The sequence below is a fragment of the Anolis sagrei genome, chromosome 1 (assembly GCF_037176765.1).
Source record: "Anolis sagrei isolate rAnoSag1 chromosome 1, rAnoSag1.mat, whole genome shotgun sequence".
Lineage (NCBI taxonomy): Eukaryota > Metazoa > Chordata > Lepidosauria > Squamata > Dactyloidae > Anolis > Anolis sagrei.
The window spans coordinates 215,292,804-215,308,127 of record NC_090021.1 but is presented as its reverse complement, the minus strand read 5'-3'; the positions used below and the strand labels follow the sequence as shown (position 1 = coordinate 215,308,127).

Sequence of the window (15,324 nt, the reverse complement as noted above, 5' to 3'; positions counted from 1 at the left end):
AGTCTTATCTCACCATTGTTGTATAAACACCCAAGGCATTTTACACCACCTGATGTTGTCAGATACCACCTATGTTACAACCTATAATGCTGACAAGCTTTGTGCAACAATGCTTAAAATTTGCCAAGTGATTACTGGCACCACAAGCTAGCATTCTAATTTATCAGAGAATTGTAACTATAGATCTATTTAATGTTCCCAGCCTTAGTTTCCTAGACCTGTGACTGACTGTACCCCACCTTCCTTATGTTCCCTCATATTCCCTCAATGCTCTTACCTCTCCCTCCAGATTCTTTTTAATCAGTATCTTGTGTTTTAGCTTTCAATATACCTTTGCATTTTAGCTTTTAGTTTTAGGCTTTTATCTGACTGCACCCCACTCTCCTCATGCTGGTCTATGACAATAATAAAGAAAGTTTAAAAAGATTATAGGTGATGGTGAAAGTTCATGGGAACCATAGTCCAAAACCTCTGGTGGGTCATAGTTCTGCACTATTGGTTTGAAAAGAGAAATGAAGGAAAACATTGTAAACATTCACCAAATTTGGATTTGGATTGGGACCGTGGCATTGGATGAGTTTAATCCATGGCAAAATGGGAAAATAGGAGCTTCAAGATGAGGATGATTTTCCCAGAGGAAACGCACTGTAGGAAAGATTTATTCCCCTTTCTTCATCACCACCCCCAGTCTCATGGCGCTCCATGCAGTCATGCTGGCCATATGACCTTGGAGGCATCTGTGTACAACGTCAGCTTTCGGCTTAGAAATGGAGATGAGCACCACCATCCAGAGTCGGACATGACTAAACTTAATGCCAGGGGAAACCTTTACCTTTACTTAAATACACTTTGTTGGCTCGTGCTGTACATAATGTACAAGGGGAATAGAAGACAAACATTAATACACAGTTCATCATTCTTGTTTTTACCTATCAAATGGCTTTGACATGTTGAATCGGCGGCAGTGTCGTCTTCATCCTCTGGGAAGTTTTCTGTTACCACTTTAACCTGTGGTGTATACAAGATAATTAACACTGCTTTCAAATATCCCTTTTGAAAAGCATGGACCAAAAGCCACCATTTCAAAACACATCTTGTTTAACTTGTCCCTGAGTTATCACCATCCTCTATCCACCTTAATGCAACTTTGAAGTCACACATAATGAGACATTAGAGTACAGCTCATTTGGTTATGAATGACTACTAAATTGGTGTTCCTAAAGTGATTCTAAATGCTTTAATAAAAGCAATACTTTGCAACTGTCAAGAAAAATTAAGTCATGTGAAGGTATCACAAGAGGAAACAGCCCATACAAAGATTCATTTTAATAAGAATAAAAAAAGACATTTAGGCACCCTGACTCTGTATTTACCACTTTCAAAGACTATTACACTGCATTCATTTTTACTAAAGAACACAGGGAACAAGCAGAATATGAGACATGGGATTCTCTTCATCCTGTACTTAGTTCACTCAAAACTGTTCCTGCACAATGGTGGTTTGAGCACTGGCCGATGACTCTGGAGATCAGGGTTTAATTCCACACTTGGCCATGGAAACTGACTGCGAAACAGTTTCAGCTCCAGAAAACTCCAGGATAGAGTGGCTATATATCAGAAATGACTTTAAGATACACCGCTGGCACACCTTTCCTATGTCTGTTGCAATGCAATTTCCTGAATAAAAGTAAAAAGGTAGAGTTGTCCGCCTCCCATTCGACCCCTCATTTCATGATCTCTGCAGACTGACAAGCTCTCCTGAGGCCTTTTTTTCTTTCAATGAGGAGCAGGGGGTACACGGTTGGCATTCAGTATCCCAAGTTCTCATTTGTAGTGTGGGATTTGTGATATTCTTTTGTCACAGGATACCACAGTTCTGGATAAATCAGTAGCTTAAATGTACACTGAAAACTTTGGTATTTTCAGAGCCAAGGGAGGAGCCTAAAAAGAAATAATTACTCTTTTGATAGAATCTAGTGTCCCTTCCATGGCATATGAAACTCAACAACATGGTTTAACTTGGGGCAAACCAGAAGAGGGGATGAATGTGAATTACATTTTTATTGGGTTGTTGTGAGTTTTCCGGGTTATATCGAAACGTTATCCAGAAGCATTCTCTCCTGATGTTTCACCCACATATATACCAGGCACCCTCAGAGGTTGTGAGGTCTGTTGGAAACTAGGCAAGTGAGGTTTTATATCTGTGGAATGCACAGGGTGGGAGAAAAAACTCTTGTCTGCTTGAGGCAAAAGTGAATGTTGCAAGTGGCCACCTTGATTAGCATTGAATGGCCTTGCAGCTTCAAAACCTGGCTGCTTCCTGCCAGGGGGGTCCTTTGTTGGGAGGTGTTAGCTGGTCAGGAATTCCTCTGTTGTTTGAGTGTTCCTCTTTTTTCACTCTCCTGATTTTTGAGTTTAATTTTAGTGAGCTGCTTTAGGATTCATGCTCGGAGAAAGAACAGTTATAAATTAATTATTTAAATAAAATTTAAAATCTACCAAAGTTTGCAAATATCTTCAAATTGGGAACAGGAAATCCTTCAGACATTTTAAACATAATATGGCCAAAATCAGAACAATTGGAAATCAGGCAATGAAATAGACAAATCAGCAATGATGAACAAAAAAAAAAAAAATAAAACCACAAAAACTTATTGAGGACTGGGAACCATTTCTAAACTATGTTTTTAAAAAAATTAAAGAAGGAATAGTTTTTATAGAAGGCTTCATAATTTAACCTGTTAGAATCTGTGCAGGAAAGTTATAAATAAAAATATAATGCCAGAAGGGAGAATAAAAAAAAACACTGTAATAGGAAGGAAAAACAGAATTATATATGAATGTCTCCAACCCAAGAGACGGGAAGCCACTAAAATGGCAGGGATGGGAGGAGGGGAGAGCATAACCAAATACAAATATTGTATAGATTTTTAAAATTGTGTTAGAAGCGACTTGAGAACATACTACAAGTTGTTTCTGGTGTGAGAGAATCAGCCATCTACAAAGATGTTGCCCAGGGGACGCCCGGATGTGTTACTATCCTGTATGAGCCTTCTCTCATGTCCCCGAATGGGAATCTGGGGCTGACAGATGGGAGCTCACCCCGTCTCGCGGATTTAAATCTGCAACCTTCAGGTCAACAGTTCAGCCAGCACAAGGGTTTAACCCACTGCACTACCACGGCTCTGATATAGATGTTAGGAAGTATTGCATTGATTAATGCATATATACATGTATATAGATTTGTTTCACTATTTTTATAAATATGTGAATTGAAAATAAAAATATATTAATCTCAAAAAAGAAATCAGGCAAATTTGTCTCTTCAGATCATTCACTTTGATTGCTTCACTTTAAACATCTTAGCATTTTGGTGCTGAATGAAAACTGCCCTCTTTTTGGAGAAGCTTCACATATTTAACAATGGATGGAAGGCAAGTACAGCACGGTTTTCTCCATGTTGGGACAAGTTGAACTCATTCAATTTGCCTAGCACAAAGGAAGGATTTTTTTTTTTTGCATTCCACTTCTGAAGAATTTCCCTGAATTTAATCACATCCTAGACAGAAAGAACTTGAGGTCTAAAAAAATCCTCGATGTGGAAGAAAAAGAAATCGACGAATTATACATAGCTAGAAGCCTTCCTATATCTAACTTATATGTACATACACATAAATGCACATGGTTTCCATGGTGCTCTCCCAGCTAGCTATAATATAGAAAAATCCTTTTTTTTTTTAGGTATTCTTTCTGCATTGTGATGTGTATTACTTCAATATATGGAAATCAAGTTCTCCTGTGCCTGAGGATCCTCCATTCTTTCAAATTCTTCCAAAAAACCCAAACAAAACTGTAGTTGCTTTCCAGGTGACTCCAAACTGCTAGCAAAGTTTTAGTAGTGACTCTACATTTTTCTCAATGTGAGTGTGCTCCATTTCCCTCATTACAATGTAGTTTCAAAAAGATTTCTATACAAATGCCAGTTACCAGTACAGTGTCTCGGGCAGACTGTGCAGATATTTCAAGAGATCCATTAACAAGACACTAAGCCATCAATTAACAAACTAAAATATTTAATTCTATGGTATATTAGTGCTAGGATTTTGGACAAATGCATTTGTTTTTGCTGTTGAGATGAAATCAAACACCTACACTTCATATTGGTTTTGAAGTCCAAGTGTTGCTTACTATTTTAATTCTTATCTCTAAATATGCTTTGCGTTGTTACTGGGGGGGGGGGGGGGGGGGGGAGGGGAGAGAGAGATAATCTTTTTTTTAATCACAGGGATAATGAAACCAGGATAACTGTGCAACAATATATTGTCAAAGGCTTTCATGGTCAGAATCACTGGGTTGTTGAGAGTATTGCATGTCCATGTTCCAGAAGCATTCTCTACTGACATTTCGCCTGCATCTATGGCAGGCATCCTGAGAGGTTGTGAGGTTTGTTGGAAACTAGGAAAATGGAGTTTATATATCTGTGGAATGTGCATGATGGGAGAAAGAACTCTTGTCTATTTGAGGGAAGTGTGAATGTTTCAATTGGCCACCTTGATTAGCGTTCAATGGCCCAGCAGTTTCAAGGTCTGGCTTCTTACTGCCTGGGATAATCCTTTGTTGGGAGGTGATTAGCTGGCCCGGATTGTTTCTTGTCTGGAATTCTCCTGCTTTTGAGTGTTGTTCTTTATTTACTGTTATGATTTTAGAGTTTTTAAAAACTGTTAGCCAGATTTTCTTCATTTTCATGGTTTCCTCCTTTCTGTTGAAATTGTCCACATGCTTGTGGATTTCAGTGGCCTTTCTGTGTAGTCTGACATGGTAGTCATTAGAGTGGTCCAGCATTTCTGTGTTCTCACATAATATGCTGTGTACAGGTTGGTTCATCAAGTGCTTTAATCACCTCCCAACATAGGATTCCCCCAGGCAGTAAGAAGCAAGACCTTGAAACTGTTGGGCCTTTAAATGCTAATTAAGGTGGCCAATTGAAACATTAACACTTCCCTCAAACAGACAAGAGTTCTTTCTCCCACTCTGGACATTCCACAGATATATAAACTCAATTTTCCTAATTTCCAACAGACCTCACAACCTCTGAGGATACCTGCTATAGATGCAGGCAAAATGTCAGGAGAGAATGCTTCAGGAACATGGCCATACAACCTGGAAAACTCACAACAACCCTGTGCAACAATAACCATTAGCTGAGAAGCTGGAAGTTATATGTTTTATTTCCCCACTCTTGTTTTGTTAATTATAGTTTATATTGCACTTGTTTTGTAGGGTAGTTTTGTGTAGTTGTCGTTTATGTAGCTATTTAGTTGAGTGTATCATTTCTCCTTGTATGTTGTTTTACATTATTAAAATGTTTGTGTTGTTTAATAAAGATATTCTTTTAAAAGACTACTAAATCTTTTTAGTCCCAGCTATCTCTTCCTACCAAATTCTCCGCAATCTAATTCATAGCAAGTGTGCAAAAGGGAAAAAAGATGTTAAGAAAAGGAAATAAGACAAAGGTTTACATATTTAAAAAGATTCAGTTGTATGAGCTGAAAAATAAATGGAACTTCCTTAAAATATTCTCATCACCATCACTCTCATCATCCTCATTATCATCTCTAATTTAAAAAATATATATTAAGGACACAAATTATAGGCATTTGTTTCACTCCAAATGGAATCAACATAGTAATGCTTCTCATTTCATTTACAGAAAGAATGATTAAAAAATCCTTATTTTAAACCCCCGCAAAGATCTAGCATATAATGTAATCCAATCTTCAAAAAACAATGTCCTAATCACACTTTGATTTTCAGCTTAACAAAGTGCAGTCGGGAAAAGAAAAGGTAATGCCTTTCCAGCGTGACTAATTTGCCCTTAGAAGTTGGGGGTTGCGGGGAGAGAATGAGCATTTCTTCATTATTTATGTATATTCAGAACAATCTTTGTACTTGCCCAAGAAAATGAAGTGTGTTTCTTGAAGATATACTTAAAGTCCTAAATGGCTATTATTGTTACATTTCCAAAGACTTCACAAAATGAGACAAAACCGTCTGGAAATTACTGAGCCATTAGACAATAATAAGAAAGTTTAAAAAGGAATGGGAAGAGGAGAATGCTTTTAGAAAACACTTCTGTACAGTGAAGATATACCCTAAGCTGTCAGCACCATATTAAATGGAGCATAGTTAAATTGAGTGGCTCTGATAAGGGACTCGGCTCCACTATCAAAGTTCTAGATCAGTTGGATTGAATTTCCTGCATATTGCACATTTCCAGACTTCCATTCTCTCTCATTTCTTTCAGTGACATTACAAGGGCAGACTTAGATATGCTTATAATTTGTGGTTTTATAATGCAGGGGACATCTACATTTTCAAAGAAAAGATGACACCACAGGAGCTACAGGACACAAAGAGGGGGAGAGGGAAAAGGGAGGAAAAAGTTTTCTCAAGTGTATATATTCAGAATACAGTTTGGAGCTATTCTTAACAAATGACCTTGCATATAATCTACCGATGGCTATATTTACATGAAAATGTAAGCATTGCAACTGTAGTGGGATGGGGAGAAACCGCAGGGAATTTTGACATAAAAGGTTTGGGAACTAAATTGTAAGGGCAAAGTCCATATGAAATTCTAAGAGGAGGCCTTAAGGGACAAATTAGGAACTCTTAAAAAGGTTTGCTGAAACTTTTTATATGTTATGCACAGCCATGGAGAGATCCAGGTTGTGTGTTATAAGCTGCTATTCAAGTGGCCATGCTGCTGAGAACAGGTGGAAGGTTAATACACTGTATACTTTCCAAATCCCTCGCCAGGTACTAATGCATTGGGGAGTTGTGGGACATAAAATTTGCATTTGAACAATGGTATGGAAAGAGAATTGCTACCGCAGTTGGAACATGATGATCTCTCTTCAAATATATGGCTCTAAAGGAAAGCAAAGTCAAAGGGGGTTTGTAATCACAATGTTGCAAGTTCCCAATCCTAATATAATATAGATTGCAGTTCAAAAATAAATATGGAGCTGGGACATATCTTGGGAACATACGTAATGGCAACCTGTGCCACAGGTTGTACAAAGGTGGCTCAGAAATATACAGAGTTGACCTAGAATGCATGACGAGCAAAACTGAAGTGTACAGGATGGTATGCAGCCCTGAGCAGCCTTTAAGAGGCTGCCTGAAGCTCAGCGGGTGCTCCCCCCCCCCGGCCAATCAGGGGGCAAACAGCGGCTGCCTCTGACTGGCCAACTGGCCGCTCGGATGGTGGAAACAAGGGGGCTTCTGGGATGGAGAAGCCCCCAGCCGGTGCAATGGCGGGTGGGAGGGCATCTGCCACTGCAACACCTCCATCTGGTAAGTTGGGCAGAGGATTTTATGATGATTATTTAAAGGTACAATTGTTTTGAACAGGTATTGGATGCTATCTGCGATCAATGTTTCTTGCAATCCTATCCTATCAATTTGGATCTTTTGTTTTTCATATATGTGTATGTGTGTTCACATATATGAAAATTTGACAAGAAAATCTGGAATTGAAAACATTCTTGGTTCTAAGCATTTTGGAGGAGGCATACTCAACCTGTATTCCACCATAATGATCCAATTAAATAATCCCATCAAAATTAATAGTGAGCACAGCCACAGATTATTGCATCATTCAATTTCTTGTTGCTCAGAAAGTCCATAAATAGTTTGCTTTTTAAAAAACATACTCAGGTGTTTTATTCTTTAAACCCCACGTTTATCTGGCTACTTGGACTAGTTTAACGGCCTTAACAATCCATTCTTCTGTCATCAGTGCTCCTATTTCAGTACTTCTATATCCCTTTCACTTACAAAACCCCCAAAGTGTTTCACCATATCTGAAAAGCGGATGGTTAAGTGTGATTACAATTATTGACTGAGTTCAGCCATAAAATGGCCTACTATAAGCACAAAGTGGTCTCCTTAACATTAAAACAACAAAGGACAAGGATATGGTATCACTAAAAAAACAAACCAAAAAGTAAGTACAAAGATGCATTCTCTCAAAGCTCAGATCCATAATGTTTCTAGGCATGGAAGATCTTCTCTCACATGGTGAAGGCCTTATGAAACTGCTTATTTTATAGAATAGCAGCAGCATAGCTATTAATATAGTGAGAGCATGTCCTTGAACACATGGATTTTAGACCATGGAACAGATGAAAAGATCAATATTAGCAGATGTGGAATACAGTGTGGAAAAACTAAAGGCTGTTCAGAGCAGCAGGCAATGCGATCAACAGGAATGACTGACTCAGTCTACTTTCATTATGTGCAGAAAATGTGCATTACTTTGATATATTTCACAAGGTACAGATTCTTGTATGCATTTCATTTCATCAAATAATGGCCTATTTATGTACACATCTTACCCTAATGTGCATGTTTTGTTTGCATCCCAACCTAAAATACTCAATTGCTATGTATTTTTGCTATTGCAAAATCTGAAGACATGAAAGGAAAAAAAAAAAAAGAGCAGTTGTGGTCCAATCTGCACACTGCTCTGAGAACTGCAAATAGGATTGGAAGAACAGGTAGCCGGCAGAAATCATCATAAGACAGACTGATGATCCCACTGGACGATAAACAAGAGCATTAGTGTAATTGGATTCTCTAATCAGACCATCAGCTTCTGATATTAATCCCCCATTCCCCAGCCATGGCACACATATTTCTGCCATGTATAATGGAACATGCTTAGTCGTGGTAAAGAGTAAGAATAAGAAATGAAGTGAATTAAAAATGGAACAATGTTTTACTGCTTACCAGCGTCTCGCTTGGTGCCACTTCCATATCCGCCTTTGTTTTGCTGTTTTTCTTCTGGTTTCCTTGAGGGCCAATAGAGTCGCTGGGAAGAGAAGAGCCCTGGGAACTGCCCTTTAACATGCTCCTGTAGGAAACATTATTTGATCCAGTTTCTGTCTGCTGGGCTGCTTTCTTATCAACTCTGTAGGTAGAAAGTGATTCCTCTGATAAATTACATTGCCCTTCTTCAATCATTCTACTTCCCTTGTTCCTTTAATGTTAAATGTAACCTCCCTGTACCTTTCTCCCTGTGGACCTTTGAGTGATAAATGTCTCTAACTAGCCTTGATCAAATCTGTCACTTGCAATTTCTGGTACAATATTAATTTAGTGTCTCAAATATGATGACTTATTTCAAATCTTCTATGATTGTGTGGTAAATAAAAAAAACACTGCATACTTATTGCTGAATATGTTTTGTAGATCAAGATTAGGATGGCCTGAAAGGTCATTAACCTGGCAAATTACAATATTTGTTTACTAGGAAGAACAAACACACAGGCAAATTGAAAGAAAAAACACCTCCGGAAACTGCATTTTAAATAAATCTTTTGCATGTTATATGCCTTAAAAAAAAGGCTATGGTTTAAAATATCTGTTAGGTTTTATGAGACTTACTTTTCTTTAATTTCAGAGACCACTGACCTGGTTAACAAAAAGCAGATGGAAATGATCAGGGCAGTGATGTGGTATAGCTTTTACTAGGCTATGCCATTGTAGTTGCAAGTGGTGGTGGTAGGCTTGGCTGTTTCAACATGCATCCATATTGTTAAAAATCTCACTGCCTACACAACTAAGGAGAAAGGTTAATCAAGAATCTGATCCCTGATGTTGTAATTTTGGATGGGATGTTTCTTTCTCTGTTTCCTTTCTATACATGGGATTAAAGTACTATATAATCCCTTGCCTGTGGCCTGAAATAGTGAATCCTATGAAATCTAGTACTCCTTATTATGGCACTGACTGCAATAAAGATTTGCCAGTTAATAAAAATATGACATTTAAAATGTTCTTTTTAAATGTTTACAGCCCGCTTTTCGTTCTCATATGTTTTTGCAGTTATTTTTACTGTTACACTGTTACTTTTCTGTTCTACAATTTATTATTTTATTTATTTATATTCCACCTTTCTCTTGATACAGGGACTCAACTACAACTCTGGAGGAAACCAAGGGGCAATAAACAAATAAAGATCAAATTATACCAAATGTTTGAGATCTTCTTCTTCTTTTTTTCTTTTTTTCTTTTCTTTTTACAGATTATGGGATAACTACACATTTATAATAGATCTCTTGGAGATGGGACCCAAACCTAAACCTAAAATTAATTTATATTTCATATACATGTTATATGTACAGCTTGAATGTACTTTTTACACACTATTTTAAATAATTTTGCACATGAAACAAAGTTTGTAAACAGTGAATCATCAGAAAGCAAAGGTGTCACTATCTCAGACATTCATATGGGCAATAGTGGATTTTGGAGTATTTTGAATTTCGGAATTCTAGATAAGAGATGTTCAGCCTGTAATTTAACCACAATTATATTGATATACAGTGAGAGTCAAGTGGCTTCCTGCCAAGCACAAAATTCCCTGAGGGATGAAACTATAAAACAACCCTCTTCCTGTTACTGGTAGTCAAGTCATTGGAGGATGCTGACTCATGGAGAACTATGGGAGTCCAAATTCGTTAAGTCTACAATTCCCATTAACATTAGACACCACAGCCAATGCTCAGTAAGATGGCATCTGGAGAAACACAACTTCTGGATGGAGAAAACTGTCCACTCCATTTCTGCATCACCCCACTGCTAATGGCACATCTACATGAATCACTTACCACAGGGCTGATTCAGAATAGAGTATCCCTTCCTATCCACCCTCCCTTCCCTGACTGTGTTGGTGCTTCAGCAAGTAGCGGCACTGGTGAAGAACAACAACTGGGAGTAATTTCATCTCCTGGCTGACACTACGACGATGACAGGACAGCAATAGGAAATGTCATCACCTGTCCCCAAGCCCAGAGAAAGATGGGCCCTTGGGGCTTTTAAGACCTTCTTGTGCACTTTTACAATTGAGCTAATGGACACCTGCTAACATAAGCGAAATTCTTCCTCCCTGCCACCCAACAGCTTTTAGTATCGTCCAGAAAACAGCTCTGAAGGTCTGGAAGAACTTCACACGGGGAGAGGGATTGGGCACGAGTGGGGAAGTGCAGGACATGGGAGGCATTTGGTTAATGGCCCTTACTTGTCCTGGCCAAAAGCCCTGTGAATTCCCCAAAGGTTCCTTTTCCCATATTTTATTTCCCCAAAATTGTGCTTAATGCTCTGAAATATGTAAAAAACATGCAAGAAGATTCCTTATCCTCCCAGCCCTATTGCCATTTTCCCTGTTTTCCTCTCAATAGCAACTGAGTTTGAATGGAAAATAATCTGTTGCTGATGCTGGTTTTTTTATTATTGCTGTTGTAATTATAGTATTGTGGTTATTCTCACCCATGACTGGGGCACTATACATTTCTTCACATATCTATAGCAGAATCTTCATTGAGAAAAACCCTTACCTGTGTAAAAGCTCTTTCATAAAGCTGTCTTTTCCTGAGAATGTGGTGGCAGAGTTGTTCTTTTGTTCACATCTAGTTGGATTGAAGCTACTATGGGTGGCTTTTGCCACCTTTTTTCCTTTTGGAACATTGTCTAAAATACCACAGTTCAGAGTTCTTTTATTTAGTTCATTTTCTGTTTCACAGTGTTGTTCACTTTTCTTTTTGTCTTTTCTTTTTTCTGATTTGGTTTGCTTATTTCCAAAAGTCAAACCCTTTCCTTCTTTCTTTTCTATTTTTGCTTTGGAAATATCATTTTTTCTACCACTCAAGGCTGGGAGTTTACTTTTACGGAAACCAAACCAACTGGCGATAGAAGGTCCTCCAGTCTTCTGTTTAGTCTCAGTGGTTAGAAGTTTGTTTTGTCCTTGTCCTTTCTGCATATTTTCTTGGATGCACAGCATGACTTTTTCTTCTATTGTGGGCTGTAAAACAGATGAAGATGAAACTCCGTTTGGTATTTCAGATGCCTTTAAGCAGCCTTCTTGCAGTACCGTCTTGCTTCCTTCATGTTTACGAGGACATTGCACACGGTCCAGATTTTTCTGAAGTGGCAGGATCTGTTCTGATGAAATACTAGTTGATGACTCCAATGCCATTTCTGCTTGGGTGACACATTTTTTGCTTACCGGTTGATATTTAGAAATTTCACTGCCTTTTCCATCATGGACAGTTTTACCCTGGACATCTCTCTGGGATGATGATTTGTTTCCCTCATTTTTTGAAGTGCTGTAGAAAGAATCTCCCCTTGGAAACATATGAAATGGCAATTTGCTTGGGCTACTGACTTGACTAGTAGAATCACTTGTACTTCCTTCAGAGACCTGTCTAGAATATGAACTTTCTGGGGCTTTTGTTGTGCTCGCAACCACATCTGATGTCAGTGCTGTCCCTGGGGTGATTTTAAGTTGTAATCCCTCCGTGTTTGAGTTCTGCCTGGTTAAAGAGTTCCCTCTTTCAGAGGTATTTGTTATAATCTGTGTCCGAAATTTTCCTAACCCTTCTGTGGAAGGCATCGGTGATTTTTCTCCCATGTGAATGCTGAAGCTATGACTACGGGCCTTTGCTCCATTCATGCCAAGAGCTGGCTTCAAGTATGTCTTACAGCTGGAAGAAACAGACCTTTTCACTAATTTGTTTTCTAATCCATCTTGTTCCATAAAGCTGCATGTTTCAGAGGAATGAGGGCCCATACCAATTTCCAAAGGGAAAATTTCCTTTATTTCTTTCTCAGTACTCCTTAATTCAATGTCTGCTACACATAAGGTAGTTTGAAATAAAGATTCACCCTGCTTCTGTTTAGTTGCATTTACACAGCATTTGGAGGCCGCATTCATACTTTCTTTCTCCTGCTTTCCTGGTATGGTGGAGCTCTTTCTGATGAGCTGAGGAGACTTTAAGAGTAATTTAAGTCCCACAGGCAAATGGGGTGTCAGGCCCTTGTCTGGTATCTTTCCAGCATCACTGCCCTGAGATAACAATGACACTGGAGAAGGACTCATTTGAGGCAGAAAAGCCTCCCCAGTGACTGTTGTGTGACAATCTGGTGATGAGGAAAAAGTTTGTTTCTGAGGCACTCTATTGTCCTTTGATGATGGCCTAGTTTGCATTGGATTCTTTTCTCCTGACATACATGCTGGGAGAACAACCTTAGATTTGCAAAGTTCTTTGCTATTACAGACTACTGACTGGTTTGAGGTTTTTGGAGAACTTTTCTTTGTGAAAACTTTGGGAGTCCCTTGGCATGCGCTAGAGGACAGCTCTGATATGCATTTGCTTTGTGAAAAAAAATCCTCCTTGTCGTGAAAGTGATTTAATTCTACATTTGATGTTGCAGGGAGGTTACTAGTTTGCATTTCATGGGAAGTTATATTATGGGGAAAGTGCACAGGAACTTCTTTAGGTGGTACAGTTGGAGAATGCTCATAGTTTTGTCTAATCAACAAGGAAGTGGACCTTCCTGGTGGAGGAGGGGGTGGTGGAGAACTGGCTTCAGGAGCAGGTATATCAAAATGGACATCTCTAGTTGGAGGCTCTCCACAGTCGATAGGTTCTCGAAGACGCTGAGGTACTAAAGCTGGTTCTGGAGGTTGATTCTTCGGCCAATCTGTTCTGTCCAGAATTCCAGAATTCTGTGATGAGTAGGCTAATACCTTTGGGATATGTGAGTTGACTTTTGAATCTGAATTTCGAGTTGGACTCTGCACCTTTCTAAATCTTGGGCATTTTACAGGAGACAAAAGAGCTTTTTCTGCCATCATAAGACAATGGGGCTTGCTGCCAGTAGGGTCTTCACACAATGAAACCTTTGATTTCTGTGGTGAAAACTTGCTCCTACTGGGAATCTTACTCAGTTTCAGATTATTACCTGCTGGAACACAAGATGGAGAACTAGCTTTGGAAGTATTACTGCAAATTGACTTTTGCGGTGAAGTATTTTGAAACACGTGTTTTTCCAAGTATACAGGACATTCAGTGCTGTATGTAACTGCGTCAGTTTTATGTTCACACTCTAGATTAGTCTGAACAGTCTTTTTCTCAGTCCCATTATCACATGTTTGCAAAATACTATAGTTTTTAGCATTTGTTGCTTTCTGCAACATAGTTTTTCCCTGAGTTAAACATTCGGTGTATTCTGCATTGGACCTGATATATGGGTGGTTGATTGAAATTTCATCTCTAGTTAAGGTCACAATTCCAGTCTGATGTGAACTGAATTCAATAGGTTTGCCATCTTCCGCATCATATATTACAGTAATGCATTCCTCTGAAGAAGTCTTCTTTATAACTTTTTGTTGTTTAACCAAATTGCATGCCTTTAGCCTAATATGTGAGTGAACAGGTACCTGATCTGACTGTTTTTTAGAACATCCACACTGGCAATTTTCCTTCTTTAGATGCACGTCAAGGTTCTCTTCAGGCCTGTCAACAAAGGGTGTTAATGACATCTCAGAAGGACTCTTTTCATCACTGCTTTCTATATGTAATTCATCCAGAATTTCATTGTCATCGGTATCTGAAAGGTGTAAATTAAGGTCTCTCCAGCTTAAATTAGTAAGACTTTTATCTAGCCGAAGCACTGCCGGCTTCACATTTGTGGATGATTTTACCTCTGACTGAAATTCATTGACAAAACTAGTCAGTTTTTCAGGCCTTTCCTGTGAATTAAAATAAGAACCTCTTTCTGGTAAATGACTTCTATCAGGTTCCCAACTAAACAAGCTGTCAGAAACACTGTGAGTTAATTTATTACAGTAGTGCCTACAGTCTTTGCTTGGTATTTCATACAGCAGTGTTAAAGAAGAAGACTCATCATCTGCATCCTCGTGCGAATCAGAATCATAAAGGGAGGTTTTTTGGTGCTCAATGCAAATGGCTCCTATTTCCTCTGGCGTGCAATATGCCTGCTCTTTATGGCTGCTGCACTTAATTCCAGGGGAGTAAATTCCTTCATTAGAATCCATGCAGTCTTTGTACCCCCATTTGGATATAAGAGAAGGTGGTTCAAGTAATATTTTTTGCTTTTGTAGTTTCTTTAGCCCTTCCAAAATATGGTTTTCCTTGATTCGAGTTGGAGGTAGATCATCAGCAGGGCTGGAAAGGTTGCTAGGGAGTGAAGAACCAATGCTTATTCTTTTGTCCCAGTTTGCTGATGACTGTTTAAAAAAAAGGGGGGAGGGGGAAGAGAGAGAAATCAATTTAATTATTACAACAGATTTAACTAGCACTAATAAGCAAATAATGTGTCAAAATGTACACATTTTAATTGGAAATGTAAGAGCTCTTCACAGAAAAGAGTGAAGAATGACCCATAGTGGGTAGTAGTAATAGGTTTAGATAGTTTGAATGTCCTGATGTGTCAACTCTCTATGTTTATCTA

At 38.6% G+C, this 15,324-nt stretch overlaps 1 protein-coding gene across 4 annotated transcripts in view; it reads right to left on the bottom strand.

The window, feature by feature from the left end:
* The window catches only part of NCKAP5 (NCK associated protein 5), a 797,184-nt gene that overhangs the window by 95,261 nt on the left and 686,599 nt on the right, over positions 1-15,324 (bottom strand). For all 4 annotated transcript variants that reach the window (XM_060775780.2, XM_060775773.2, XM_060775800.2 and 1 more), the window contains 3 exons: positions 11,406-15,100; positions 8,797-8,977; positions 930-1,008 (listed from right to left, as the gene is read on the bottom strand). In XM_060775780.2, coding sequence (XP_060631763.2) covers positions 930-1,008; positions 8,797-8,977; positions 11,406-15,100 — 3,955 coding nt within the window. The remainder of the gene's footprint in view (positions 1-929; positions 1,009-8,796; positions 8,978-11,405; positions 15,101-15,324) is intronic.